General features: G+C 41.0%; 1 protein-coding gene across 1 annotated transcript in view; it reads left to right on the top strand.

The window, feature by feature from the left end:
* The first annotated feature begins 676 nt into the window (after window positions 1-676).
* Window positions 677-27771, top strand: part of atp6v1ba (ATPase, H+ transporting, lysosomal, V1 subunit B, member a) — a 34367-nt gene continuing 7272 nt past the window's right edge. Inside the window, exons 1-10 of the mRNA XM_032542010.1 lie at window positions 677-944; window positions 13697-13752; window positions 14444-14542; window positions 15090-15183; window positions 15805-15882; window positions 17789-17928; window positions 21123-21224; window positions 23738-23835; window positions 24057-24180; window positions 26962-27112. Coding sequence (XP_032397901.1) covers window positions 836-944; window positions 13697-13752; window positions 14444-14542; window positions 15090-15183; window positions 15805-15882; window positions 17789-17928; window positions 21123-21224; window positions 23738-23835; window positions 24057-24180; window positions 26962-27112 — 1051 coding nt within the window. The 5' untranslated portion in view covers window positions 677-835. The remainder of the gene's footprint in view (window positions 945-13696; window positions 13753-14443; window positions 14543-15089; window positions 15184-15804; window positions 15883-17788; window positions 17929-21122; window positions 21225-23737; window positions 23836-24056; window positions 24181-26961; window positions 27113-27771) is intronic.

The raw sequence follows: 27771 nt of genomic DNA, 5'->3' as shown, positions 1-27771 counted from the left end.
CTACAGTAGAGCTATCCAGTTCTTAGAGTTGCAAATCTCTGAGCATATGATGAATATATGAACCATATGATTGCTGATTGGTCAGAGGATAGGACCGGAACAAATTGAGTTATGTTGCCTTGCGTAAACATGGAGCCTGGCCAATAGTAGTGTGTGACTGCTATTGAAGGGCAGGTCCTGCCTAGAAGTTACATAGGTTCCATAATCATTTTCCATTACGTGTTTGATGTTACTTTTGCAGTAATATTAATTTCAGTGACAGGTTTTAGGAACATATAGTAACAGGCATTAGATCACATATTAATTATGTCTTAATTCATTAATTATTTTTTATTCGGTACCAACTGGCATATTGTGATTAATTACAAAAGAATACAAGCTGTGATGTTGACAAAACGTGAAAAAGACATATATGGCTCTCAAATGCAGCAAGCAAATCACGTCAACAAATTAATAATTGATACTATTTCCCCAAGAATCCAAAATTACTTTTCATTTTTAATGCAGAATATCTAATAACTGCGACCTATGTGCAAGTGCTTTTTAATAATGATATTGTTCAATGTTGTGGTTACACACTATGCTTTGGCAACGTTTTATAGTTAAAAAATCTTACGTTAATGCCAAAAGCATTGCTTACCCATATTTGCGCGTACACAACACGCGCGCCCGCCGAGCGCTCGGTCGGCTGCTCCATCCTTTCTCTAACCGTCCATGGCTCCATCCGGTTCCTCAGTGTCATGTGACTAGGTCTCTGCTGTCATTTATCAGCACCGGCTAGAACAGCACATCGACCGACGTTAGCTTCCCCAGGTTCACTGTTCTTTACCCAACGATGGCAACACTGGTGGCAAACAGGGCGATGGACGTCAACGGCTTGGCAGCAGCGGCGAGGACACACACACAGGCTGTGACCCGAAATTACATCTCTCAACCCAGGCTGAGTATGTAACGTTAGCGGGCTGCTCAGGGTAGCTGCAGCTGGAGCTAGCTAGTTGCTAACAAGGTTGTTGTGCTGCATTCAGTGACAAGGGAACGGTGAGGAATACCACACTCTTCTTAGAATTCCCACGTTATCCCAAGCTTTTATAGTACTTTGCACCTAAAAAACACCATTCTTCTTACTTTTCAGTTGGGAAAAATTGATATTGGATCAGAACAGGAGCGCATTGTATTAATATGTAGTATTATGGTCCTGGATCAGGGAAGTTAAGGAGTTAAGTAATATTGTATTCCCAGAAGTACTCAGCGTTAAATTCCATTACTGGGACTGTTGGATGATGAACGTATGAACAATTAGTGCTAATTGTGACACGGTTTAAGAAGAAAGTACAAGTCCTCACCATGGTTTTTTATAGATGAATGTGTATTCCCAGTGACATGCAATGCAGCATACCAGGGGGGTGTTGTGGCTAGCTAGCTAAAGCTATGAAGCTACAAATTGTGAATCACGATTATGAACAAGCTAGCTGTTTTTACACAGTCAGTTAAATGCGGGTCACAATTTAGTAGCATAACCACCATCCGACCATGAGTTCCATGCTCTATTTAAGTCCAGGTAGCTACACGTACCCATTCGTGTCAAATAGCATACCAGCTAACGTTAAGCTAGCTTTAGCTAGGGAACACTGGCTAGTCCGGCCTAAAGTCGTCTTTTACCATTTTAGCTATACATAACTTTAACTTTATTCATTAGTATAAGTAAAGGTTGTATGTTAATTTCATACAGGGACAGAGTCAACATTGTCACTGTAGTGATGACTGCGTAGTTCAATCCGACACAGCTAGCTAAATGCTACTATTTTAGTGGATTAGCCAACGCTGCAGACAGTCAGCTGACCGACGGGAGCCACCCGAATGAATGAGACACCGTGCAGGGTGGTTTTATTTAATGTGTTGAGATTGGATAGTGGAATGCAATCTCTACTGCCTTTAGTGGGCCTTTACTGGCCTCCTATTACTGCATGGCGCTGTAAGAGATGACGGTGGCTTTAGAAGAGACTGGTGACAGATGGATGATCGCTCATGTGACACGATCACATGAGCGCTGCTGGAGGGATCTGGAAAGCTGCAGTTTCTGGCCTGGTGGAAGAAAGATGCCTTTTTGTGTGTGATTAATAGCTACAGTTGTTGAAAAAGCACCAAAAATATAAAAACCAGACCTAATGGTTTACAGACACATTGACCCACAGTTGTTAGTCAGATGGAAACCGTGTTAGTACAATTACAGATGCTGTTACATTGAAGTGTTGCTTCAAAAGAATAGTATTATTAGGAAGTGTGTGTTTCTTTATGTGTTGCCATAAAGGTTTTTATATTTCGTAATGAATAGTGGCCCGGTGCCTAATATCGGACATCTCTGGTTATTTATCATTTTATGATTTCACTTGACAAATAATAAATTGCTTGATGGTTGTGGTGGTCAACTAAAACCTTTAGTGAAGTCAGTCAGCTGCTGAATGCCTGTTACCTACCTGGTCTGATACTGTGATCATGTAACCATACTCGTATACTACTCCGATGCCACTGCACCCGTACCACTTCCCGCATCACTGCGTGTGACGCTATTTAGCATTACACCTGCCAGTATGTAATGGAAGCTACCTTTTTAGATGTTGGAGAAACAACACACCTGCTAAACCCTCCCGCTTGCCTGAAGTCAGTTATTGGGACTCCTCTCGGTTCGGTCTGCACAATAAAGAGAAAAAGTCACATTGTGTTTAACAATACTGCAAATGCGATATATTGGTGTCATGATTCTACTTGCTTGATTATCAAGGTAAAAGCACCAAATATAAAAAAATTTGAATTGTGCGTTTCTCAACTTGAACATACACAAGTTAAACGAGTAAAAGAAGAAATACATCAACAAATGTGCAACAGTAAATAACAAAAAATAAATCTTTTTAAAATAGACCTTTTTGCATTGCTCAACAGTACACATGAAATAAAAAGAACAATGAACAGAACAGCTTCTCATTAAAATAATACATTTTGTATGCCCTTATAAACAAATGACATTTAAGATGATGATGACATTATTTCCATCAACACAGGGACTTCCACAAATGTGTGTTTTTCGGGCCCTTTGCTCAGTGATTGGGATGTTGAGCCTTAGCTGTGACTCTGATTCATTTGCTGTTGAACACGGGCCGCGGCATGAACCCAGCAAGGTGATGGTTTTTCCTTTGTGTAAGAGTCAGAGAGGCTAGCATGGACTAAAAGCCTCTTAGCAAACAAAAAAAAGGAAATAACTTAATGGAGCTTGCGCCTTCTGAGAGGAAAGCATGAAGCATGTAGCATGTAATAAAACCTTGTCCTAAAAACATCTAACCGCCCTACTTCTGAAATTTTCTAATTTGCTGAATGGCTCGTTCTTTTCCTCTCATCCAACACATTACTAGGTAGCAGCGGTCCATTCTGATGTTGAGGCAGAAACTCCGAGCCAATGATTATCTCAAGTAACTGTTAGGAAAGTTTTTATGTGCTCCTCAAATACCGGAGCTGCTGTATTTACAATATGTTTATCTATTAATCAGTTTTATTTATCACATGAAACCATACAAGATACAGTTCCAGTGAAATCTAATCCCATCAGCTCCTACAACTCGTGCATGATTCGTCATCATGCAGAATGTAGCCGTCAGATCGGCTCACAGAAAGGGAGTCCCTCGGTTGAATAGCACCGGCACGCCAGGATCCAGGATCCAGGATCTGCCGACATTCGCTGGACTGATAGGTCCATTTAAAAACCCTGACCGGCCAGCTGGCTAGCTAGCCCAGGCCAACAGAGTCAGCAGGAGGCCGGCATGTTGATTTCCTGGTTCTGATGAGTGACTCATAGCCACGTGTCATCACTGTCACGTCAACCACACTAAGCATAGTCTGTATCCTTGAAGTTCCACTTCCTGGGTGGCTCTGGTGCCGCAGGACATTCCGCAGGATGGATGTCTTTTTGTCTTCCTCTTTCTTTGTGTTGGTGTTCTAATAGAACATCAGCATCCATTTAGCAGAGCAGGCAAAGAGGGCCACACCTTCTAGAAGCCGGTTTTAGGACCCTGCTGGTGGCTGGAGGAGATGTTTTTCCTTTAGTCTCCTGTACTTCTTTTATATGGGAGAGACCTACAGAGGCTTGCGTCTGCTGGTGTAGGCTTGGTTATATTGACTGAAGTGCAGAACCATGGAATGCACTAGGACTTTTTGTCATGTATACATACAAGGAATGGTAATGCCACGTGCATTAATTTGCATTATGAGTTATTCTCAGACGGAGTGCTGTTTGTTGTGTGTAATGCGGGGGGGTGGGGGCTAGGTGTGGCGCTGTCCCAGGTGCTGAAATGAATGTCGACTGAAACACATCCCAGCTCGTCTCACTTCATCCCTCCGCCTGGCCGGAGCTGTTCTCTGACCTTCATAGTACCAAAACTGAAAGTTTGACCCCGTGAGGGCTGGAATCTGGGCTGCAACTATCAGATGTCGGGAAATGAATGTGTCTGGAATAATTACAAAACTTGGTAAGCTGACCTGTCGAGAGGCAGATATTCCAAAGAAAACTGGTACCTCAAAACATCTACAACAGGTTTTGGGAACTACCTGAAAGGTGTAACAGCTTAGCCTTGTTAACGTATGATTGTCAGGCCTTTTGCATTATTCACTACGTATATTTATGTGATCTGATTATCTAATCCATACTGCCTGTGTTTCTGTAAGGACCCTGCTGTCTGTCAGCAGCAGCACAGTGGACAGGCTGGCTAACTGCCTGACAGACACCACAAGTTAACTAAACTTAAGATAACTACACTTAAGTACACTAGTCGGGTCACTTCTTAGAATGGATGATTAAGTTAGACTCAATGTTTTATGTTGAGATGCTGAAGCATTGACGTCGTGCTAGTATCGTGCTAGGCTAGTTTGGACAATTCCTGTCATTTCCTCCAGCCTGTCTCTTCTCCTAGCCCCTCACCATTTACACTCTCTTTCTTCATTGTGTAATCAGTCTTCATGGCATGTGTTACCTGCAGCCCCAGTCTGGTGTGCGACAGTAATAATCATCCGTATACGGTACAACGTTGGTAACATTGATTAAACAACGCTTTAGACAAATCATTTTGCATCGAGGATTTTTAGTAATAGAATTATTTGAGTTATTCAAGGAGTCGTGTCAGCCCTAATTTGGAAACTTCCTACTGAAACTTCGAAGTCCAAAAACTAGAATTCACAGAGAAATTCATGATTATATTACATGAGAGCCAGGACTGACACCATAGCCTAGAGTCCAACCCACGTTGGGTCCTGCTCAGCAGAAGGTGTCAGATGAGATGATGCTCATTGGTCCTTTCAGTTGGGCCAACCACCCATTACGCACTGCACAGAGTACACCTCTAGAGTAGATTTCAGTACTCTTTTTCATTTGACAGTGCATCAGTTAATAATGGCTTTTTATTAGGAGTGTTGGAACTGTTCCTGTTTTAGTTGTAACTTCCCCTTTTGTAGCATATAAGTGAATCACATTTTGTGCCAAACTATATCCAGAGACAAACAAATGAAATGTATAGGCTTACACAAGCATCTTTAAAGACATCTCATACATTCCTTTAAAATATAAGTCAATGCGAACACACAAAGCACTGAGTGAAATACCGACTATAATGGCTCACATGTTGTGCTAACGTCTCTTCTTCACGTGTTAGCTCCTCCCGGCGGGGCTGCATGAGAAAGACAGAAGGATTTCTACTTACCAAACTGGACATCCTTGCTTTTTCCAGCATCATTTTAAGAAGGGGGATGTCGCAGTGTCATCACATCTGTTATTATCTGTTCTTATTGGTCCTGGAAACTTCAGCCTGCTTACACTCTCAAACATTGTTGAATCGGAGCAGCTAATGTTGGTAGCAAGAGCAACAAGTTAGCGAAACCCCACTCTCTCAACTAGCACTACTCGCTGATTTGGCCAAAATGTAACATGCAGTATGCAAACAAAAGAAAAATCTGCAGAATGCCAAAAATACCCAGATGTCGTAAAAAATCTCCATTCTACCTTGTCTACTGTATCCCACAATGCAAAGCCCTGGAACAGTCACAACAACCGCGGCTTGATCACTAAATTCCCTTCTGAGAGTTTTTAGGCAAGACATCATCTGTGGATTTTTAATATGGGTAGAAAATTGATGGTGAATCGCAAATTTGCCCATACATTTTGAGAGTCAAGAAGCTCCCCAGTGATGCGACAGGCAGATGGTGCTAATAATGTTAATTTCCAAGAATATCTGAGAATCAATACCTGACAGCTACAGGTGACAAATGGCCTCAGAATTATTAGCCGTAATAATTAGTTCAAAGCAAACTGTAACCTAAGAGAGTATTGTATGAAATCAGACACTTTCTTCAGTATAGCCAGTTGCCAGGCATCAAACCGTCTATAAGATCACAATGTAGAGATGGTTTTTCACTTCCTTATTAACTTGACAGAGCTCTAAGAGAGGCAGCTATTGAAAAGCCACTCTGAGACAGAGCTGGAAATAAACAAATAAAGAGATTTCTCATCAGACCAAGTCTTTTCTTTGAAGAGGCCTTTGTCTCTCTCATGTCAAATGCGACAAAAGCTATTAGCCCACGAAATGTCTGGTCTTTGTTTTAGTAGTGCATTCTGTCATTTAGTGCTATGAAAAGACATAGAGCAAGGCACTATACTTCTTTGTTAAGATTTAATTAATGGTAATAATGTAGTCACGATAAACAAATGTCTCATCTGTCACCATGAAAGTAATTTCTATAAAATCAATGTTATTTTTGTAACCGTTCTATAATCCACATTCTAATTAGGCTTAAGCAGCTAGCTTGTCAGTAGAAAAAAGACTCTCCTGTGGGCGTTTGCCATTCTTCTCATCAAAGAACATTGAAATGTAGGCTAAGGGTTTGACACCATTTCTGCCTGTTGCATGAACAGAAATCCATCCACATGAACATTTAGTTTTGCTGACCACTCGTCATTCATTTCCTGGTCATTTAGAGAAGTAGGGGCATTTCGAAAAAAGTCCCTGGGAAACTATCAGTCAAGCAGGTCTTGAATAATATCAATATTATATTGAGATGAGACTAAATATTGTCTGAGATTTTGGATATTCTATATTGTAATATGACACGGGTTGTCTTTCCTGGTTTTACAAACTAAATAACCGTAAAATGTCATTTTGTGATCTTAACAGACTGTTCTAGCTGTTCTGTTATCTGCCTTTACCAACATAGTCATTAAATCTGTTACTGATGATTATTCATCAAAACTCGAATTGTAAAAATATTTCGTGAAAGCACCAAATGTCAACCCTACAATATCGCAATATATAGGCGTTCAAGGCCAGGTTGGAGATATAATCCCTCCACCTAGTCCTCGGTCTTCCCCAAGGCCTCCTCTTATCTGGATGCGCCTGGACCACCTCCCTAGGGAGGAGCCCGGGAGGCATCCTTACCAGAACCACCTCAACTGGCTCCTTTCGAGGTGAAGGAGCAGCGGCTCTACTCCGAGCTCCTCTCAGATGACTGATCTTCTCACCCTATCCAAAAGGGAGACGCCAGCCCCCCTCCTGAGGAAACCCATTTCATCCACAGTATGCTTCAAATGGATAAATTAGTAAGATAAAAATATTATATATTATAAAGCCAATGGAAATGGAGATAGAAAAGACGCTGTAAAGTGATTTAATAGAACGGTAAAACGACAAGCTTGTCAAGACACAGTAGCTTCATCTGATGTGTTTGCTTCCCCACTGCCGACATGTTGGATGCCTTTAAAACGCGTGCACACCTCTCACTCTATGCTGGTTGCTATTTGATCTAGGGCCAGTATTAGATATTACCAAACGATATGTGGATTTAAGTGATTTCAGCGCTGTTGTTGCTGATTGTAGACCCTGGGCTGTCTACAGAGACCACGTTTTTACAGTGTGTTCTGGGGACAGGCAGCTAGCAGATAGTGAGGAGATGTTTTTTACAGTGTGTTCAAGGGACAGGCAGCTAGCAGATAGTGAGATGTTTTTTACAGTGTGTTCTGGGGACAGGCAGCTAGCAGACCGTGAGGAGATGTTTTTTACAGTGTGTTCAAGGGGCAGGCAGCTAGCAGATAGTGAGGAGATGTTTTTTACAGTGTGTTCTGGGGACAGGCAGCTAGCAGATAGTGAGGAGATGTTTTTTACAGTGTGTTCAAGGGACAGGCAGCTAGCAGATAGAGAGGAGATGTTTTTACAGTGTGTTCAGGGGACAGCAGCTAGCAGATAGTGAGGAGATGTTTTTTACAGTGTGTTCAGGGGACAGGTAGCTAGCAAATAGTGAGGAGATGTTTTTTGCAGTGTGTTCAGGGGACAGGCAGCTAGCAGATAGTGAGGAGATGTTTTTTACAGTGTGTTCAGGGGACAGGCAGCTAGCAGATAGTGAGGAGATGTTTTTTGCAGTGTGTTCAGGGGACAGGCAGCTAGCAGATAGTGAGGAGATGTTTTTTACAGTGTGTTCAGGGGACAGGCAGCTAGCAGATAGTGAGGAGATGTTTTTTACAGTGTGTTCAGGGGACAGGCAGCTAGCATACAGTGAGGAGATGTTTTTTACAGTGTGTTCAGGGGACAGGCAGCTAGCAGACAGTGAGGAGATGTTTTTTACAGTGTGTTCAGGGGACAGGCAGCTAGCAAATAGTGAGATGTTTTTTGCAGTGTGTTCAGGGGACAGGCAGCTAGCAGATAGTGAGGAGATGTTTTTTACAGTGTGTTCAGGGGACAGGCAGCTAGCAGATAGTGAGGAGATGTTTTTTACAGTGTGTTCAGGGGACAGGCAGATAGAGAGATGTTTTTTACAGCGTGTTCAGGGGACAGGCAGCTAGCAGATAGTGAGGAGATGTTTTTTACAGTGTGTTCAGGGGACAGGCAGCTAGCAGATAGTGAGGAGTTGTTTTTTACAGTGTGTTCAGGGGACAGGCAGCTAGCAGACAGTGAGGAGATGTTTTTTACAGTGTGTTCTGGGGACAGGCAGCTAGCAAATAGTGAGGAGATGTTTTTTGCAGTGTGTTCAGGGGACAGGCAGCTAGCAGATAGTGAGGAGATGTTTTTACAGTGTGTTCAGGGGACAGCAGCTAGCAGATAGTGAGGAGATGTTTTTACAGTGTGTTCAGGGGACAGCAGCTAGCAGATAGTGAGGAGATGTTTTTTTACAGTGTGTTCTGGGGACAGGCAGCTAGCAGATTTTTTTTTTTTTCTGGCCCGCTTTTATCAGATACACCAATGTGATTGGTGCAGCTCGGCTACAAGGGCATAGTTAATGAGCAACATTACTCGTTGCCTGAGTAACTCGCTGAGCAAATTCAAATTGTGCTCTTGTGAGAAGTCTGGATTTCCAGGGTAGTGTTTTGACAGAAGTTACTTTACACGTCATTTAGCTGACCCTTCATACCAAAGCGCCCTTCAATTGCTATATGGGTTAAGTGTCTTGCTCAGGGACACTTTGGTCGATGTAGGTCTCAGTGGAATCAAACCTGAGTCATTGTGTCATTGTTTAAAATGACAGATTTCTCTGGGTTTGAACATCGTTGGAAACATTTGTTACAATGTAAGTACACAACTCAACAAAATATATATATCTTAGCTATAGTCAGTTTTTAGACACTTTAATGTGGAAATAGTATTAATCTTTAAACCATTAACTGTCAATAGGAAAGTGACCGTGACCTTATACAAACAAAGTTTGTACATTGAATCTAAGGATTATAAGTAATTTAATCATGCTGCTTTATTGACTCACTGTTGCATATTTTTGGCTGTGTGTGAGTGTGGGTGGTGGGGGTGAGGGCTGGTTGTAGGTTTGAGGCAATTAGCATTCCCATGTCCAGTGGGGCTGTGGGAATCCCTTGAAGTAGAGGCTAAGACGTGATTGTGAGGCTGCACATCACAGTAGCCACTGCTTTGTAGCGCTCATTTATTGTCAGAACGATGATGCGCCCCCATCTCCATCCCAGCTCTGACCCCCCCTGCCTCCCCTCGAGTCCGACCCCCTCTTTCAGCTGGGAAATTGAATTGTGTTGGAATGCTCTGTGCCTCCTTTCTCTGGCACTTGAATGGGCTCTTTAGTATTTCACACCAAGGTGTCCTTTAGGGTGCGAGGTCAGGCTACCAAAACAGCTTCTAGTGGCGGATTAGGACCAATTAACATCTTTGTACACAAAGGGCTCTGGCAGCTGAACAGGCTGCAGGGTGACCCACACTGCTGTTGCATGCCAAGCCAGGGGACTGCTGCACTTGAGCTGAAGTAGCAAAAGAGGGGTGGAGAAAGTTTTCCAAACCTAATGGAAAATGTTGCTACTTCACACCTCATGGCTGTATAGCCCATTGAGCAATCATTATCTTGTGAAATCAGAGAGCAAACCACTTTTTATCATCACAGTTATACGTAAGAGGGTACCATGAAAACCTTTTTCCCTTCATATAATGATAGGCTACTATATAGGACCAGGGTTAGGCCTTTAATCCCTCTGGAACTACCCATTCAAATAGTAGACTTACTTCAGACCTGCACCCGAAGGGCTGAAAGATTTGCTAGAAGGAATCAACCTTAAAAACAAAACTATTAGAACATATCAAATGATGATGGACTGAATGCCGCATTTAAAATGTCCTCCTTTCCAAATTTAACACAAAGCCCGACAATTACAGGACAGGGTCAATATTTGAGTGTTTAATTTTTCATTCTATATTTTCCAATAATATAGTCTTTACAGATGTCCTAAATTAGTTTAAAAAAACTGTTTTTACTGAGAGAGACAGTTTGCAGTACATAAATGTATATTGTTTCACTGTGTATAATTGTGTGTGTGTGTATGTATGTGTATGTATGTATATATATATATATATATATATATATATATATATATATATATATATATATATATATATATATATATATATATATATATATATATATATATATATATATATAAATAATGTGTAGTTTCGGATGATTTAAGACTCAAGTATTGATTTTAAAAATGATTTTATTGATTTAAGAAATAGTCTATGGTCAGAACTTTATCCATGGCAACAGTCTGTTATACAGCAATCGAACAGATTGTTTGAATGAATCTGTTTTTTTCTGTTTTAACATAGCACCATATAAATGAAAATGATTAATAATGTAGAGCAAAACAGAGTAATATGAATGAGAATTTGAGTCATTGGTCAGAATCTGGGCCCTGAGGCAGGAAGTGAGATAGAGAAAGGCTGATTAAAGTAAAACTCAATTTATTTTGGAGAGGAAAATGTTTTTTTATTTTTTTTATTTGTGGTGCCCTTGGTTTTTATCATCACACTTGAGCCATCTTTTCTCTTGCTCTCTCAATAGTCTCTGCCCCCAACCTCCACCACCATCTCCCACTCCGCGCACACACCGAAAGACACCCAGACACACACACACACACACACACAAACGCACAGACACACATGCACAGACACACACACACACAAACTCACAGACACACTTTCTGTATTGCTAATAGAAGGTGAAATGCAGGTGTGTGTGGGAAATGGCTGTAATACGGTAGTGCGTTGACAAGTTATTTTGTTGGCCTCTGCCTAATTAGTGGCATAGTGGATGCACCCCGCTAAGCTTTAGTGCTTTATGGTCATAGCAGTCTGCTCTAATTTCCTCGTGCCTTTGATATTGGCCCTGAGATTGACGGTCGGCACAAAAAGAAGGAACACCAGACCATGATAAAAAAAAAAACAGTGGAAACAATGGCGGTCTGCAGATGTGCACAGGGACCGTGATGGGAGGGCGTCAGTGGATTTCTAGCAAACGCCACGTAAATTGTCTTTCATGTCAGCAGAGTGAATATTAATGCTTCATTCAGAGAAAGGAACATGTTCCCGTAGGTCCTGACCCTCTGCCCCTCCGCTTGCCTCTACTAACAATCGTCTGATGGTTACAGCCACTTAGCACCCCGATAATCCAGTACGGCTGTCTTTAGTTTGGCAGTGAACCTGAAAATAGCTCTGTGATTCAAAAGAGTGATTTATGATTAGCTCCTGAGGCATACTACTACAGGTGTACTGCAATGACATGCATGTTTAGGTTTGTGTGAACGCTGTACTTGTTTTGCGTACCGACCGGGTTACGTCGGTACTACCAAGGAACGATTCATGTTTAATCCAACGATGGCAAACCCCGGTACCTGGGAGCGCTAGCTGGTCCTCTCTGCATGTTGACAGAGAGCAAGGCCCCACACACACACACCTACTTCAGCAGTATCGACTGGTTGCGTCCATTACTCTGGAAAAAGAGACACTCGTCATGTTTCCGTCCGCACATTGTTATGCAAATTAAATAATATCAAATGAAAAGTCTTTATGGAAACATTCAGTATTTATTTGACAAATAAATAATGAATTGCAATTGCATTTTAGGTCATTTTATGGTTGCAACCGGCCATAAAACAAAGAGATTTTAGAACATTTCTGCCACGTATGTCTGTATATTCGATATATCCAATGGCAAACCAGCATGTGCATAGGTTTTATTGGCTTTAAAGCCTTTGGGTGGCGGCACACTTTCACCAGTGAACCTTTAGCAAACTTCAGATCATTTGATTAACAAGTGGATGGAAACCTAGCGACAGTTTCTAAATCATGGTCTGCAATAGCGTACTACTTATGGGCCAACATAAACCACACAAGCATGGATAGATCTGTGATTATCTTCCTTACTGGAATTGCTGTGTGGACTTGCCAGACCTTCCTGTGCAGCGCTGTGGAAGAAGGTCTGGCGAAGCGAGACTATATCAAAACTGACAAATAAACCTTTTCAATGTGTCTTTCAAAGATGGGATAATAAATAGTTTCTTGTGGATTTCTTACCACAGGTACTGTATAAATCATTTCCCCATCACATTTGTCTTATATTAAAGTATGTAGAACCTATTGGAAGTAGCCTAAATTCTTTCAAATGTTGGATTAAAAAAAGGATGCACTGTTCAGAAGAGGTCATATTCCTCTGAAGCCACAATCTTCTGAACATGGTCATACTGAGACATCCAGAGAGAGTTGTGTGCATCTGATCATCTTAATTAGCTTTGTAGCAACTCATTTAGCGATGGCTGCAATGTAACGGAAGTTCATTAATATCAAAGAGTTACACACTAAAGCTTTAAGGTCAAATAGAGAAGCAAATTGCTGTTCCATATTATTCATGATAATGAATAATATGAAATAGAGGGAAATGGCGTGTAATGTGTTTTTAGTGACACATTGATGTGTAGTTTTCATTGCGGTCTTTCACTACAGTTATTGTGGTTTAATGTCGGAGAAGGCCACAGGCTGTTTCCACTGACCTTCATCAGTGATGCCCCTTCAATTAGTGTTGAATTATTGTGAATCTCAGAACTAACCACGTGTAATTGTGAACAGGTGAATTTCATGCATTTTTTCCTGACATTTGCCTGCCTTTGACATTTGGGCCTGGAAGTGCATGAAAGCTGTTTAAATCGCAGCGTGAAAGGTCAGCTTGTGATTATTAAAAGTGTTGGTTGGTTAGAAAGGATGTCTACTTAATCTCATGTGGACGGGTGGCTTTCAGCGGCTCCAAGAAATGGGAATATAGTCAGTTATTTTCCTGCCTTGTGGCCTGTTGGACTAGTATAATAAATGAACTCTGTGGTTCTCCTCTCTTTCAGCCTACTCTACTGTGTCGGGTGTAAACGGCCCCCTGGTGATCCTGGATAATGTGAAGGTAAAGCTGCTAAGGAGTTCTGTTTTCATCACACTTTATGCCCATGAACGAGTTCTCAAATTATTACTATTACTACTACTTCAGGGTGGGGAAGGGGGAACATTTTGAAAATCGTAAGTATGGTGATTTGTTTTGTGACAAATTTTAAAATCCTTATTTCCCCAAATATTTGATAATTATTTATTCTGACGGCGGCTACATCATATCTGTTTAATTAACAAAAGCAGCTACTCCATGTTATGTTCTGACAGACTGATATGTCATTAGAAATGTCTCATGACATATTGTGTCTAAAAGCGTTTTATTTAACTTTGTTTTTTGTTAAAGAAGGAAAGGAAAATCTCAGTACTCCATGATATTATTGCATCCCAATACTTCTAGAATTGCAATAAATGAAAATCGCAATATGCGTGTGAAAGAATCGAATCATATATTGTCCGAGCCCTACTAATACTACTACTACTACTACTACTACTACTACTACTACGGAGCTGTTTGCCTATTGTGAAACCTCATTCTGAGAATGTATTAATGAGGTTGGGATTGGCAACACTACTACTCACCAAAAGAATATTTACAAATCCAAATGTATATGGCCACTATATATTTTGCAATATTTGCTTTTTATCTGCTCTTGTATTAATAAGTTTTTAGGCAGCTGTAGTGAAACTGTTGGATCTCTTTGAACTAGTTCCCCAGATACGCTGAGATCGTCCACCTGACCCTGCCGGACGGCACCAAGAGGAGCGGCCAGGTCCTGGAGGTGATTGGAAGCAAGGCGGTGGTCCAGGTGAGAAACGGACTGACACCTGCAGGGCCTGCTGTTTGAGAGCCCTGCTGCTAGGAATAATCGGGAGAGCACCAAATTAATCCACAGCTGAAAATAGTCCACCACAAATGCACCAGTACCCAGCTGTTTTAGAAAACTACTGAGCCTTTTAAAAAAACTACTACAACAACAATCTGTGCCCCATTTTAAAGTTCTCTCCAGAAGTGTTTTAAAGGCAGGGTTGTTAACTTTTTCCAATACACATTTTTAAAATATATTGCTTGGAATAGTCTTTACACCCCGACGACAATACATAACTTCTGGGCTCTGAAAAAGGAGGGTAAAGGTTCCGTAATCTGTAACTAAAAAAATCATCGGATATGCTTATTACAACACTGTTATTCTTAAAGTATATGTTCTTGGGTGTATGGGTAGCTCAACTGGTAGAGTAAGTAAGTACCTGATAAGTACCTTCTTTAATGGCAGGGTATTGCTTTACTTGTTTAGCATCTGTATACCATGCAACCTGTTAATCTTGATGAGTGGCTTGTCACGTGTGTTCATCCAGGTGTTTGAGGGAACATCGGGCATCGATGCCAAGAAGACGGCCTGTGAGTTCACTGGTGATATCCTGCGGACCCCAGTGTCAGAGGACATGCTCGGTATGATCAACCCGATTTCACATTGCATATTTCATCCACATTTAGCAATAACACTTAACAAAAGGAAGCAAATAAGCCTCCTACTTAGTCCACAGTTCAGGTCTTGTTTCCAGTTGCACAGTAGCCCTTCCAACCTTCTATCTCTGTAACGCAAATATGCATGAATGAATGAAAATAATGCATGTTGAGTTCTGTTTAAAAGTGTTAGGTTTCCCTTTTAATATGCTTATTCTTCTTGCGGTTTCAATCTACATGGTAAAAACAAAACTGCACTGAATCAAATCTTCAATCAGTGTGATTATCTCAGTACAGCAAGGTCGCATGTATTTCAATAGCAGTAGAAAGTGAGCCTGCTTTTGTTTTTGAAGTATCGTTAATCACGTCCATGAATTTCTAATTACTTGTACTTGTAGACTCTGCAAGAGCCTCTCTCATCTCTTTAGAGTCTGACACAAAACAGAATAGATCAGATGTGCTTGGGAGCGTCATCTAATGCTTTTCATTTGATCTGTTTCTTTGTAGTTATCTTTGAATTCAACTTCCAGATACACCACAGTTTTGTTACTTATCAAATGAAGTCCTTAATCCACTTGGCTGAAGGAGAAAATGTTCTTCTTACAGGGCGTGTGTTCAACGGATCTGGGAAACCCATCGACCGCGGGCCCACGGTTCTGGCTGAGGACTACCTGGACATCATGGGTACACCTCTCACCTGTTATCTTCTGTTTTCTAGGATAGTTTCTGAGTCAAATGGATGTCTTTAATAAGGAGGCTGCATATGGCTGGGCAGTATATTGATGTTATATCAACACTAATATCCAAGACTAGATATCTTCTTAGATTTTGGATATTTTGACATGACCAGTGTTGTCTTCCTGGTTTTAAAGGCTGCGTTACAGTAAAAGAATTTTAGTAATTTTCTGAACTAACCAGACTTACTAGCTGTTTTATTCAGTGGCAGTTCAAGACCATTCCAAATGGAGGGGCCAGGCTGGTGCACATGGGGTTTTAGGGAGACCAAAAATATTAAGCACAAGTGTTCTTAACAACTTGGCCTGCACGATTTGGGGAAAAATATGAATCAATTCAATAATTTTAGAACTTAGAATTGATATCCCAATTCTCTGCCATGATTCTTTTGACCATGACAAAACAAATTGGACGTACCAAACTTAGATTTTGTTTGGCACCAAGAGCTCGTTGGTCCTCACCAAGCCTGTAAACAGAAGGGAGAGCATGGCAGCGCTGAAACCTAGTTCATACAGTCTCTGATTACAACTCACAGAAGGAAGTCGTAGGTTTGGGATGCAGTCGGCTCATACAATTTAAATGAGAATCAAAGTCATAAAAAAAAAAACAGAAACCAAATCAAAGTTCTTTAAAACTGAAATGGTGAACAGGGTGATTTTATATCGATTAATCGTGCAGGCCTACCACCACCCGTCCATAGGTTTGGTTCTAAAAGACTAACACATACTGTGTAACAATAAGCACAGGAACACTCAGTCAGTGTTAACCTACGCTTAATCTATTGCTGCACATGAATAATAACCCCTCTTTGGGGATAAAGGTGGGGTTAAAAATGTATGGAAATATTTGCCACAGATATGGGTGGCCAGAGTGGGGGGGGGGTTGAGGCTTGATATTCACCCCCACCACATAATTGGGACAGGTTAGAGGTTAACCACTAGCCCACAGTGAGCATGCAAAGCCTATATAATTATGGAGCAGTATAAATAAGATTGGCCACTGTGGAAACATATCTTTAATATAGTCTTAGAATTCTAGAGTTTTTTATTTCAGGAATAAAAACAGGGAAGGTGCACATTTCAAAGCTGACTCCCAGGACTTTAACAGCAGTTTCTGGTGCACCCATTTCTTTTTTTACTGTCGGAAAACCACTCATACGGTGCGTTTACTTGAACTAGTAAGCCTCGTGGTGCCTTCCTAGTTATTGTAAAATACCCTATTCCCATCTAGTGGTTGTTTTTGTTGCTTAACAGCAATTTACTGGTGAAATGAGTCATTGTTATTACATTTTTCATGAATAATTTAATTTTGACCATATAGCCTTATGCATGAACAAGTCGTTCTTTAAAGTGCTCATATCATGCTTTTTGGCTTTTCCTCTTTCCTTTGGGTTAAATATCTTTTTGTGCATGTTATAGGTTTACAAAGTGAAAAAGCCCAAATTCCCCCCCCCCAAAGAGACATCTCCAGCAAAAAACACTGTTCACAAACTGTTCAAAAGGTACTGTCAGGGCACCCCCTCATACTCTACTTCTGACTGGCTAGTAGTCCTTACCTAGGTACTGTCAGGGCACCCCCTCATACTCTACTTCTGACTGGCTAGTAGTCCTTACCTAGGTACTGTCAGGGCACCCCCTCATACTCTACTTCTGACTGAACCTGAAAATGAGCATAATACGAGCACTTTAATGTCGCCGACTGTAGTCTTCTTTTTTTTTTTTCATTCTTTTTTTTAAAGTAACCGTTCAAGCACCGTTTACGCACCGTCGCTGTTTTAAAAGCTTTGTTATCGGAAAAACCCCAAACAAAAGCCAACCCTACATTGGTCCAATGTAGCTGTTTGTGTGTTGTCCAGGTCAGCCTATCAACCCTCAGTGCCGTATCTACCCCGAGGAGATGATCCAGACCGGCATCTCAGCCATTGATGGCATGAACAGCATCGCCAGAGGACAGAAGATCCCCATTTTCTCTGCTGCTGGGCTGCCACACAACGAGGTGAGACACCCCGACCAGTCTCATTTTCTCCGCTGCAGGAGCAGTTCCTGTGATGCCTGAGGGCGACAATGTCATATTCAACAGCACTCTCACTTAGGTATTCCTGGAATATAAACGGATATATGTAGTCCCAATGAATGAACCAAAATCTCAAGATAAAAGCTTTGGGATCAGTGCTTAACATTGATGACTCAGGTCATTCGTCTGTGCCGCCTGCTTTACTCAGGGTCACATGACGACAACTTGGCTTGTGCTTCCTTTCCAGAGATTTTGATGCCTCACAATAGAAGCGTGACTCAGTTGCCCCAAGTAAATCTTAGTAAAGTGTGTTACAAACTAGAATATCTCATGTTGTATAGATGCAGTTCAGATAAAGTAAAACATTTGACAGAAGTGAATTTGTAAGTGCCATGGTTATAGTTTCTAAATGACTTGCCAACATTTAAATAACAGCGGCATTAAAAACACAGAAAAGAATCCCATAGCAGGAAAACGCCATTTTGGTTCATGGGATTGGAACTTTGCCATTAAAGAAAGCAAACTTAAACCAAACTCACTGTGCTTGTAAAGCCTTCACTGGGCTCTGATTTTAGCTCCAGTGCCAACAGGATTAGTCATACTTAAAGGAGGAGAGTGCTGTATTATTTTTTTGTTTTTGTCACAACACACCAGTTTAAGTAGGACAGCTTTGGAGATCGTCCACAGACCCCCGTCATTGTGTTCCGTGAAACAATATCGATTGATTCAATCTACTGAAGCACTCCAGCACAACTGAGGTTTCTCATGTGATAGGCCATCGGCTGTTCTTGATCCTCTTCAGCTGATTAAAAATAAAAAAAAGGATTTAGAAACCAATGCTGGCCCCTGTATTCTTTTTTCCCCTCTGACAGTCCTGTACACATCAATGCTCAGGGACAAAAATGAATGCATCACATCATGACAAAGGTGTGCAATTCGGTCAGTAACAACATTGTATTTCTTATGTATTTAGGGAGATATCCACTGATATCCACTAAAAACCTATTTTGAAGTTATGACTGCTAAGTACATATCAACTTTACACAGGGAACACCGTGTTCAAACTTCATTTGTTATCTGCCACCATCAGTTTCCAAAATGCAAATAGAAATATGAAAATGAACACTAATACTAGGTTTCTGTGTTAGTATAAACAGTTAATATAACAGAATAATATAAATGTAAAATATAGATGTAATCAGAGCTGCATATTTCTGACTGGGACTCTCCACATGTCGGTTAAAAGAGGCTTATTTTATTATATTTATTGTGTAAAGGTAGAGTGGAGGAAAGAGTGTGAGTGTGAGTGTGTGAGAGTGTGTGTGTGTGTGTGTGTGTGTGTTTTATTGGGGGTCTGTGAGTGCCATGTGGAGGCAATGCCTGCCCAGGATTTCTTTATTATTAAACATTTTGAGTACAGCTCCTTTTTTATTTTTTTATTTATTTTTTTCCCCAACAGTCAGCACTGTAAAAGCTGATTTCACATTTACGCTCTTCTTTATCCCTGATCAGAGAACAATATTCCATGGACATACTTTTAATATTTTTACGGTAAAATACTTTTAAGTGAAGTTGGTTAGATTAAGGTTTACAACCAAGCCAGATTGTAGTGAAAATGCACAGAGCAAATGTGCCATAGAATCAGTTTCTTTAAGCATTTATTGTGTTATGAGAATAAATACAGCCGTCAACCCCAATCTCATCCGCAGTTTGAAAATGAATGGTCCGAAGTGGCGCTGTGGAACGGGCCAAAGAACCAGGGCGTGTGTTGTCCGCCTAATGAGGACCCGCTTGTTGTGCCATCGGGATGGTGTGAACATTTGGCTCATTGTTTGATGAAGCACATGTCACAGAGGTCAATCCTGCGTCGGTGTTGTGTATGGGCCAGGTGCCTGAACCCGGGGGTGCACGGAGAGGCCAGGCCAGATCACCGCTGTGGCCATGACATTATGTGATCAGCGTGAAATTCCTCTTTCATTCCTCATGACGTATCACACGGACTCTTCCCTCTGCTGGATTTATTAGTTTCAGTAAACAAGTTGGTTATGGTTTGTTTAACAAATGTAGAATTAAAGACTTGATGAGTTGTCTCTGTGAAGTCTTTAAATTGAATACTTCAAGCATAAGCTGATATTCTAGATCCTAGATTGGTCTTATTGTTAACGAGGGCTGTGTATTGTTCACACATATTCAATACCAATACCATGACTTTGATACCGGTTCCTAAACGATACTTTTCTTGATACCAATTTTATGAAACAAAAAGAAATTAAACATTACACATTCTCGCACAAAAAATGTCCTGCTCCGGCTACGTGAGCCGTCTCTGTAACGTAGAGTTTTTCCTGTGTCTCTACGACGTGTAACGTTAGACAGCCAATCAGCACCATTATTAGATCTTGGTAGAAGCATGCTGCATGCTGATTGGCCTTCTGACGCTGATGAGATTTACTCCTTATGTAGTGAATGACGAGCCATTTTTAGATACTCAATACTTTAGAGGCTCGGTGCCTAAAAAGTACTGACTTTGGTACCCAGCCCTATTGTTAACACATTCCATTAAAGCTCCCATGGCATGAAAATTTCACTTTATGAGTTTTTTTAACATTAATATGCGTTATCCCAGCCTGCCTATGGCCCCCCCAGTGGCTAGAAATTGTGATAGGTGTAAATTGAGCCCTGGGTATCCTGCTCTGCCTTTGAGAAAATGAAAGCTAGATGGGCCGATCTGGAATGGAATCTTGCTCCTTATGAGGTCATAGGGGGCAAGGTTACCTCCCCTTTCTTTGCTCTGTCCACCCAGAGAATTTGGCCCACCCATGAAAGAGAGACATCATGGCTTTTAAATGAGCACAGTGGCAGCTGGTCAAGGCAACACCCCCATTTGTTGAATGTTGTGCAATCCACTGCAAAAATGAATGAATGAAAACACCTTAAAACGTCTCAAATCTGTTCAATATACAAGTTTGATCACAAAACAGCGTGTGGCGTCATTACACAGGTCTTTATTGGCTTTAAAGCCATTGGATGCAAACACACTTTCTCCAGCTTTATTTGCATGATTGTTGTCAGCGTAATTCAGATAATTTGATTGACAAGAGGATGGAAACATAGCTTGTGTTGCCGTTAAGACCTCCTGAGTGTCTGAATGCCCCTCTCTGTTTTCTTGCTCCCAGATTGCAGCCCAGATCTGTCGCCAGGCCGGCTTGGTGCAGAAGTCCAAGGATGTGATGGACTACAGTTCTGAGAACTTTGCCATTGTCTTTGCAGCCATGGGGGTAAGAACCCCCCCTCCCCCCTACCAATCTGTGACTCTAATCCCCCTTTTAACCCTGACGTGACACCCTGTCCCTTCTCCCTCCTCTCCCGCCCTGCTTTCTGTCTTTTATTCACCAGGTGATTTCACCTTTAAGTCCCTCTCGTTACTTCTGCCCCTCTGAGCAAATCCCCCGGCCATGTAGACAGGTTACTAATTCAACAGGCCCTTTAACGCTGTTAGCCCCGCAGTATCAGGTTCTCCCCTCCTGGTTGCTCTAATTCCCCTGGTTGGGACAGGTTGACCTCTACCAAACACACATGCATTTGCTTCACTTGCTAAACACTAATCCTTCCTTCCTCCACTTCTCCACCAGTTCACATCCCGTTCTGCCTATTCTGGCAGGAGAGTTGTTAATAGGGATTTATACAGGTCAACACATGGATATGCATTTTTTGAAAGGGCAAATTGAAGTACTGCACACAGTGACAGCAATGCGTATGTTTAATGGTAGTTAAACCTTTGTTTATCCAAAGTTTACGACTTGTACTGAGCTAAGATCTCCCATGGAATGACTCCTGATTAGAATTTGTCTTGGTCTTGATCCTGAACGCAAAAATCAGTATGTGTTTTTTCGTCAGATTTTATTTTGACCAAAACTCTGAGAATGACGAGACTAACTAACACACTTTTGGTCTAGTTTTAGTCAGGGCCATTCATTGAGTAGTGCATCAAAAAGAGTCCTCTTATACACTAAAAACAATTTGACATAAAAGTCATAACAGCAGTCAAGGTAAAATGCTAACTGCAAGGCTGAAATTATGAATATCCAGCAAAGCACTAAACCTACTGCGTACAGCTGATGAGGACATTTCATTTGGAATTGACTTTAAGAAGAAAAGATCAAGAAAAGAAGAAGCATTGCTAGAATGATTGCAATGGAGGAGACAAATCCTGTCCCTCTTTTTGTTGGAAAATGCATTCCAAAGTGCAGTTGAAGCTAACGTGAGCCTTCAGCAGTCGGAGTTAGTCTAATCAACTGGGGACATTTGAAAGTTCCTGCCTAATTAGGACAGAGTTGCCCCTTTTCCTTGCTGAGCATCTGTACTGCAGAGACATGGCAAAAAAGGGGGGTTTGAACTGTCCGATAACTATTACTGCACACATTAATCTGTCAGATGTGACGTGTGTTGGATGTGTCATTGTTGCTGTCGCTCCATCTCCTCCCTGCCTCCCTTATGTCTGCCATGGGCTTTGAATGTGGCCTCTGAGACTCTTCTCTTGTCTTCTTTGTATGGTCTTTATTGCATGGACTGCTCTGTGCTTGTTTTTTTATGTGCCACTTCTTTGTATGTTTTAACCCTTTTGCTAAGGCCTGCTTACATTATAGGTGTAATGTAACTCATTTCAATATGTCGACCATTGTATTTTAGGGTGCGCACTGTCAGCTGGCCGGGGACTACAGCTGCTCTGTTTACTGGACACCTAATTAAAGGGCACTGTCCACAACATAATAAACTAAACTTAAAAGAGAGGACACCCACTGGCTTTCTTTAACTCAGACTGCCAAACCCTGATATCTTCTTCACTTTAGCTATGAAATCTATTTTCATATGGAACTGAAAATGAACATAATATGAGCACTTTAAGAAAGATGTAGAAAAGCATGTGAATCTGTCCTTAAAGACTAAATAAGTAAGCATGTGAAAGACCTGAGAACACAATTCCAACTCCCCGCTGTCTCTCCACAATGCTCCTGTCATGTTTGTATAGATCATAACCAGTATTTCTTTAATGGACACATATCTCCTAATGACAAAAGCTTTCATATGTTACAGATACAGATAGTGTTATTTATCACCGACGAGCAATTCAGTTTTTTGCAGTCCACAGAAACATACACATTTATACTGCCAGTCATCAATGACAGAGAGAGGAAATAAAATGATAAAATGGATAAAGTGCTGAGTGTATTGCACATAACAAATTACAATCCACCAATTTTAAACCCATAACCAATGGTTTGCGCAAAATACATTTCATTCAAGACGTTCTGCAGCTTAATGGCCGAGGGAATGATTTGGAGCATTTAGTGTTTTTGGGAGGCGGCAGATAGCGCCGTTCTGAAGGCATTGACATTTGTGTTGTGTAACACAAGGTTTTTTTCCAAAAGATGTGGCTCAGTTATGACTCCCATGAAGGAGTAAGATTTTGGCTCAAATAGCAGCAATCGGGTAAAACTGGGATGATCAGCCGGTCAAATCAACATGCCAAACTACAATAACTATCATCCCATTATCATCCCATTCAACTATCATGCCATTGTTTTCAGAACTCAGCATGTACCTGTCCCTATCTTTGCCTTCAACCCTCCGGCGTACCTGTAGGGAAGCAGTTTCAGTAACTTTGATGTGACAGATGCATGACGCCTAGTGTTACTTATTTGATGTCTGAATGGTCTTATTTTTAACCTTCTGTAAAAATAGTTTAGGATCTTTCACCTCGTCTAATTAACTTGTTTAATTTGTCTGTCAGGTCAACATGGAAACCGCCCGCTTCTTCAAGTCTGATTTTGAGGAGAATGGCTCCATGGACAACGTCTGTCTTTTCCTCAACCTGGCCAATGACCCCACGTAAGATTCACTCTGAATGCAATGACAACAGTGGTTGATTGATTCTGAATGATGTTCTGTAGTAGAGTGGAGGAAGGTCTGGCAGTACCGTACTAGACGTCACCCCAAATCTTTGAATATTCAATGCTTCAATGAAAAGAGCCTGATTGAACTGCCAGTCTAGTTAAATTCAGACCTCAATTTGCTATGTGTACAATATAACTTTTTTTGTAACCAATCAGCATCGAGCGTATCATCACCCCTCGCCTGGCGCTGACTTCAGCCGAGTACCTGGCCTACCAGTGTGAGAAGCACGTCCTAGTCATCTTGACTGACATGAGCTCCTACGCTGAGGCTCTGAGAGAGGTACCACACCAACTCATCGGCCTTCCACACACACACACACACACACACACACACACACACTGGTTACACTCACAACATGGAGTAAAAAAACATTTCACTTCTGGATATAGGGTAGTTAATGTGGGCCCTGCTGGAAACTTTACCCAGATATAAGGCTAAATATATACTTCTGTATGTTAATGTATTCTCAGCATGAGTGACGAGCTAGGAAAATTTGAAAAACGATAAAAGGATTGTTTGGCATTTTATAAATATTAATCTTACTTTCAATTCCACTCAGCCCAAAGCCCAATCTTCCCTAGTGGAGAAGTCAAACAGGAAGGGAAATGTGGAAAGGGTTTGCTTGGGACTGTTTTCAGCTGTGGTATTTTCAATATTTGGTGTGCTGGTCAATATTTCTGTAAGCAAGAGGGTGTACTGTATGTGAGGTTAAATGTGGGAGAGTGTGTGCGCATGTGTTATTTTTCTGTATAGTTGTTATGACTGTAAAAGTGTTTGTGCCTTACTGTTCCATTATCTTAATGGGCAGTACATTCAGTAGGGAGCTAGATTTGTTTCTTTATTACATGAGAAAATAAATGATTCGAGAGAAAGTTATCACACTGATAGCAAAAAAGCATTTTATGAGAGAAAAAAAATATTTCTTACCAATAGCAAAAAATAATATTTGAGACAAAAAAAAGTTTAAATATAAATTTGAATTTTTTTTAAATTATTTTTGAGTAATAAGTCTCTCTCAAAATACTTTTTTAAACTCTCTTTTCTCTTTTAAACTCTCTTTTTTGAACTCTTTTTTTGCTAATGGTGTGAAAAACATTTTCTCTCATAACGTTTTGCTCTCGCTGTGCAAATATTGTTATGGGCGGGGCCACGTTCCTATTGGCCAGGGTGAGCACCGGCTTGTCTTGGGAGTCAATCTGAATCTTTACACATTATTTCCACAGCGAGAGAAAAATCCCGAGACACCAAATGTTGAGAATGCCACAGCTTTCCCCTCCTGTTTGACTTCTTCAGTAGGGAAGATTGGGCTTTGCGCTGAGTGGAATTGAAAGTAAGATTAATATTTATAAAATGCCAGACTATCCTTTTAATGGTTTCTCAGCAAGAAGAAAAACGTTTTGAAAGAAACAAGTGTTTTAAGGGGGAGAAAAAAAAAATTCACACTGAAAAAAAATACATATTTGAGTGTTGCAAAAAGTATTTAGAGAGAGTTTTTTTTTTTCTCCAAAATAATTTTTTTAAATTTCAAAATTATAATTAAATGTTTTTTAGTCTCAAATATAGTTTTTTGCTATTGGTATGAAAACTTCCACTCAAATATTTTTCTCAAAATGCTTTTTTTGCGATCAATGTAATAACTTTTTCTCTCAAACATTTTGTTTCCTCCAAGATCATTTATTTTCTCGCATGTAATAAAGAAAGAAATCTAGCTCCATCATTCCTGAGGTGTAGTTCACTCTGACTCTCTGAGTTAGCAGTTCTTTGCCGCATTAACACAAAAGGTGCTACACTCTCTTAAGTATTGTGCTCCTGGCTGAAAGGGAGGATAATGCCCCCCCTCCCTGTCCTCCTCTCACCTTGTGGCGAGGAGTCAGGCCCCTCGTCTCGCTCTTTTGTGTGTCTGTTATAATTATTTTGCGTTGTACAGTTTGCTGTCTCAATATGCAGGAAGGTTTTTAAATGGTGCACGTGTATATGTGTTGGTTGTCCCTAACCTTGGCACATGAGCGCAGCAGCAACAGTCAGGTAGGACTCGGGCAGCTCAGTGGGTCTTTCAGCAGCTACAAAGAGCCAGGAGGACATTAACATGCAACCTCTGTTCCCATTCACATGTGTGAAGGTTGAGTTTAGCGTTGAATAAACAGTTCAGAGATGTTTAGTCTGCCCACAAGCATGAATGGGATGCATTTTCTTTCCACCTTGCTCTTAATTCACTTAACTTTGGAAACAAGGCTCTGCTTTTGGTCATTTCTCTAGAAGGCCAGATAACAGAATGGCAGCATTTCCAAACAGCTATTCGCCTCTTATGAAAGACACTTGACTCTCAGTAAACAGTAAATGGTTTTAGTTAATTTTTCCTGCTTTGGTTATGTGGAAGAGCAAAGAAACACAGTAAGATTGCATCTTCCTTAAGATAAAGTAATCATATCTATTTCTATTGTTTGTAATGAACCCCAAAGGTCTGTTGGGAAACATCAAGACATTAAAGCTGCACTTTATTTTTATGAACAAAAGATAAAAATGTGAAAGGTGATCTGGTCCGGCCACAGTTTTATAATGAACCAAAAATATGTTTACATCCGTAGTGTCTTCTATGCTGCTTCCTACACCACCCCAAATAAAAACCAACAAAGAAACGACTTCTGCATCTGCACTCACTCAGTCGGGGAATGACTGTAACGGCACTGTAGCGCCACTTTCTACCTACATGCAGTATGTGTAGTTTAGTTGTGACATCACAACTGGACTGAAGTCCTGACAGCTTGTTTAAAGAAGACCGTTTCTGAATCGAGGCTGGGTGCATTTCTCTGAGCGTTTTGATACTTTCACAGTATTTATATATCACTCTGACCTGCGTAATTATAAAAAACATGGAAATGGACATGGAAATCTAATTTTTCACTTTAAATTTGTTCTGCTAATCCCAAGTAGCTTATTTATGCAGCTCTTAAATGTTCTCAAACTTAACTTAAACATATAGTAAATGCATGATAACCTTGTTCCCTTTAGCTCATGGTTTTTACAGCTCTGGTGTCGCCCCCCCCTCCTCCTCCCCTGTAGGTGTCTGCGGCCCGAGAGGAAGTGCCCGGCCGTCGGGGCTTCCCTGGCTACATGTACACCGATCTGGCCACCATCTACGAGCGCGCCGGCCGAGTGGAGGGCAGAAACGGCTCCATCACCCAGATCCCTATCCTCACCATGCCCAACGACGGTGAGAGCAGTAGAACAAAAGCTTTCTTTCAACTGTCTTGTAGGGCAGTGATTCCCAAAGTGGGGGTCGGGACCCCCAGGGGGGTCGCGAGCCAGAGAGGGGGGGTCGCGAGTTGATTTCCAGAAATAAAATAAAAATTTAAAAACGATTAGAAATAGCATGTTAGCCATGATTTTAACACAAGATAAAACTAGTGGCTGAATTTAAAATAAAACCAAGCAACTAAATAAAAAGGGAACAGCTGTTTTGATTTTCTTTCTTTCCGAGTAGCGTCTCCAACATTAACACTACAACTGCCGGGATTCCAAAAGTACTGGAACCGCAAGATTCTAAACTCTATAATCTGTCAGGATAAATACCTAATTGCAATTTTAATGCAGGTATTGTGTTAGGATATCTTTAGAAAAACGAAATAACACCAAAATGTACAATTTAACGTGTTTAATTATACACTTGAGTTGCCCAGGTGTTTCAATAACTCATATCATGGCATAGTAAAACGTAATTATTTCATTCACATCTGAAAAATATGGTATGTAAACATGCAAATAACACCTAAAATTAAAATCTTTGAACATTTATAACCTAACCTAACCTGTCACTGCCTCCGTGTTGGTGTCTGCTGTGGTGCGCATTGCTCCTCGGACCGCGCCCCCCCC

The sequence above is a fragment of the Etheostoma spectabile genome, chromosome 17, assembly GCF_008692095.1.
Source record: "Etheostoma spectabile isolate EspeVRDwgs_2016 chromosome 17, UIUC_Espe_1.0, whole genome shotgun sequence".
Classification (NCBI taxonomy): domain Eukaryota; kingdom Metazoa; phylum Chordata; class Actinopteri; order Perciformes; family Percidae; genus Etheostoma; species Etheostoma spectabile.
This window is presented reverse-complemented; position numbering and strand designations above follow the sequence as displayed.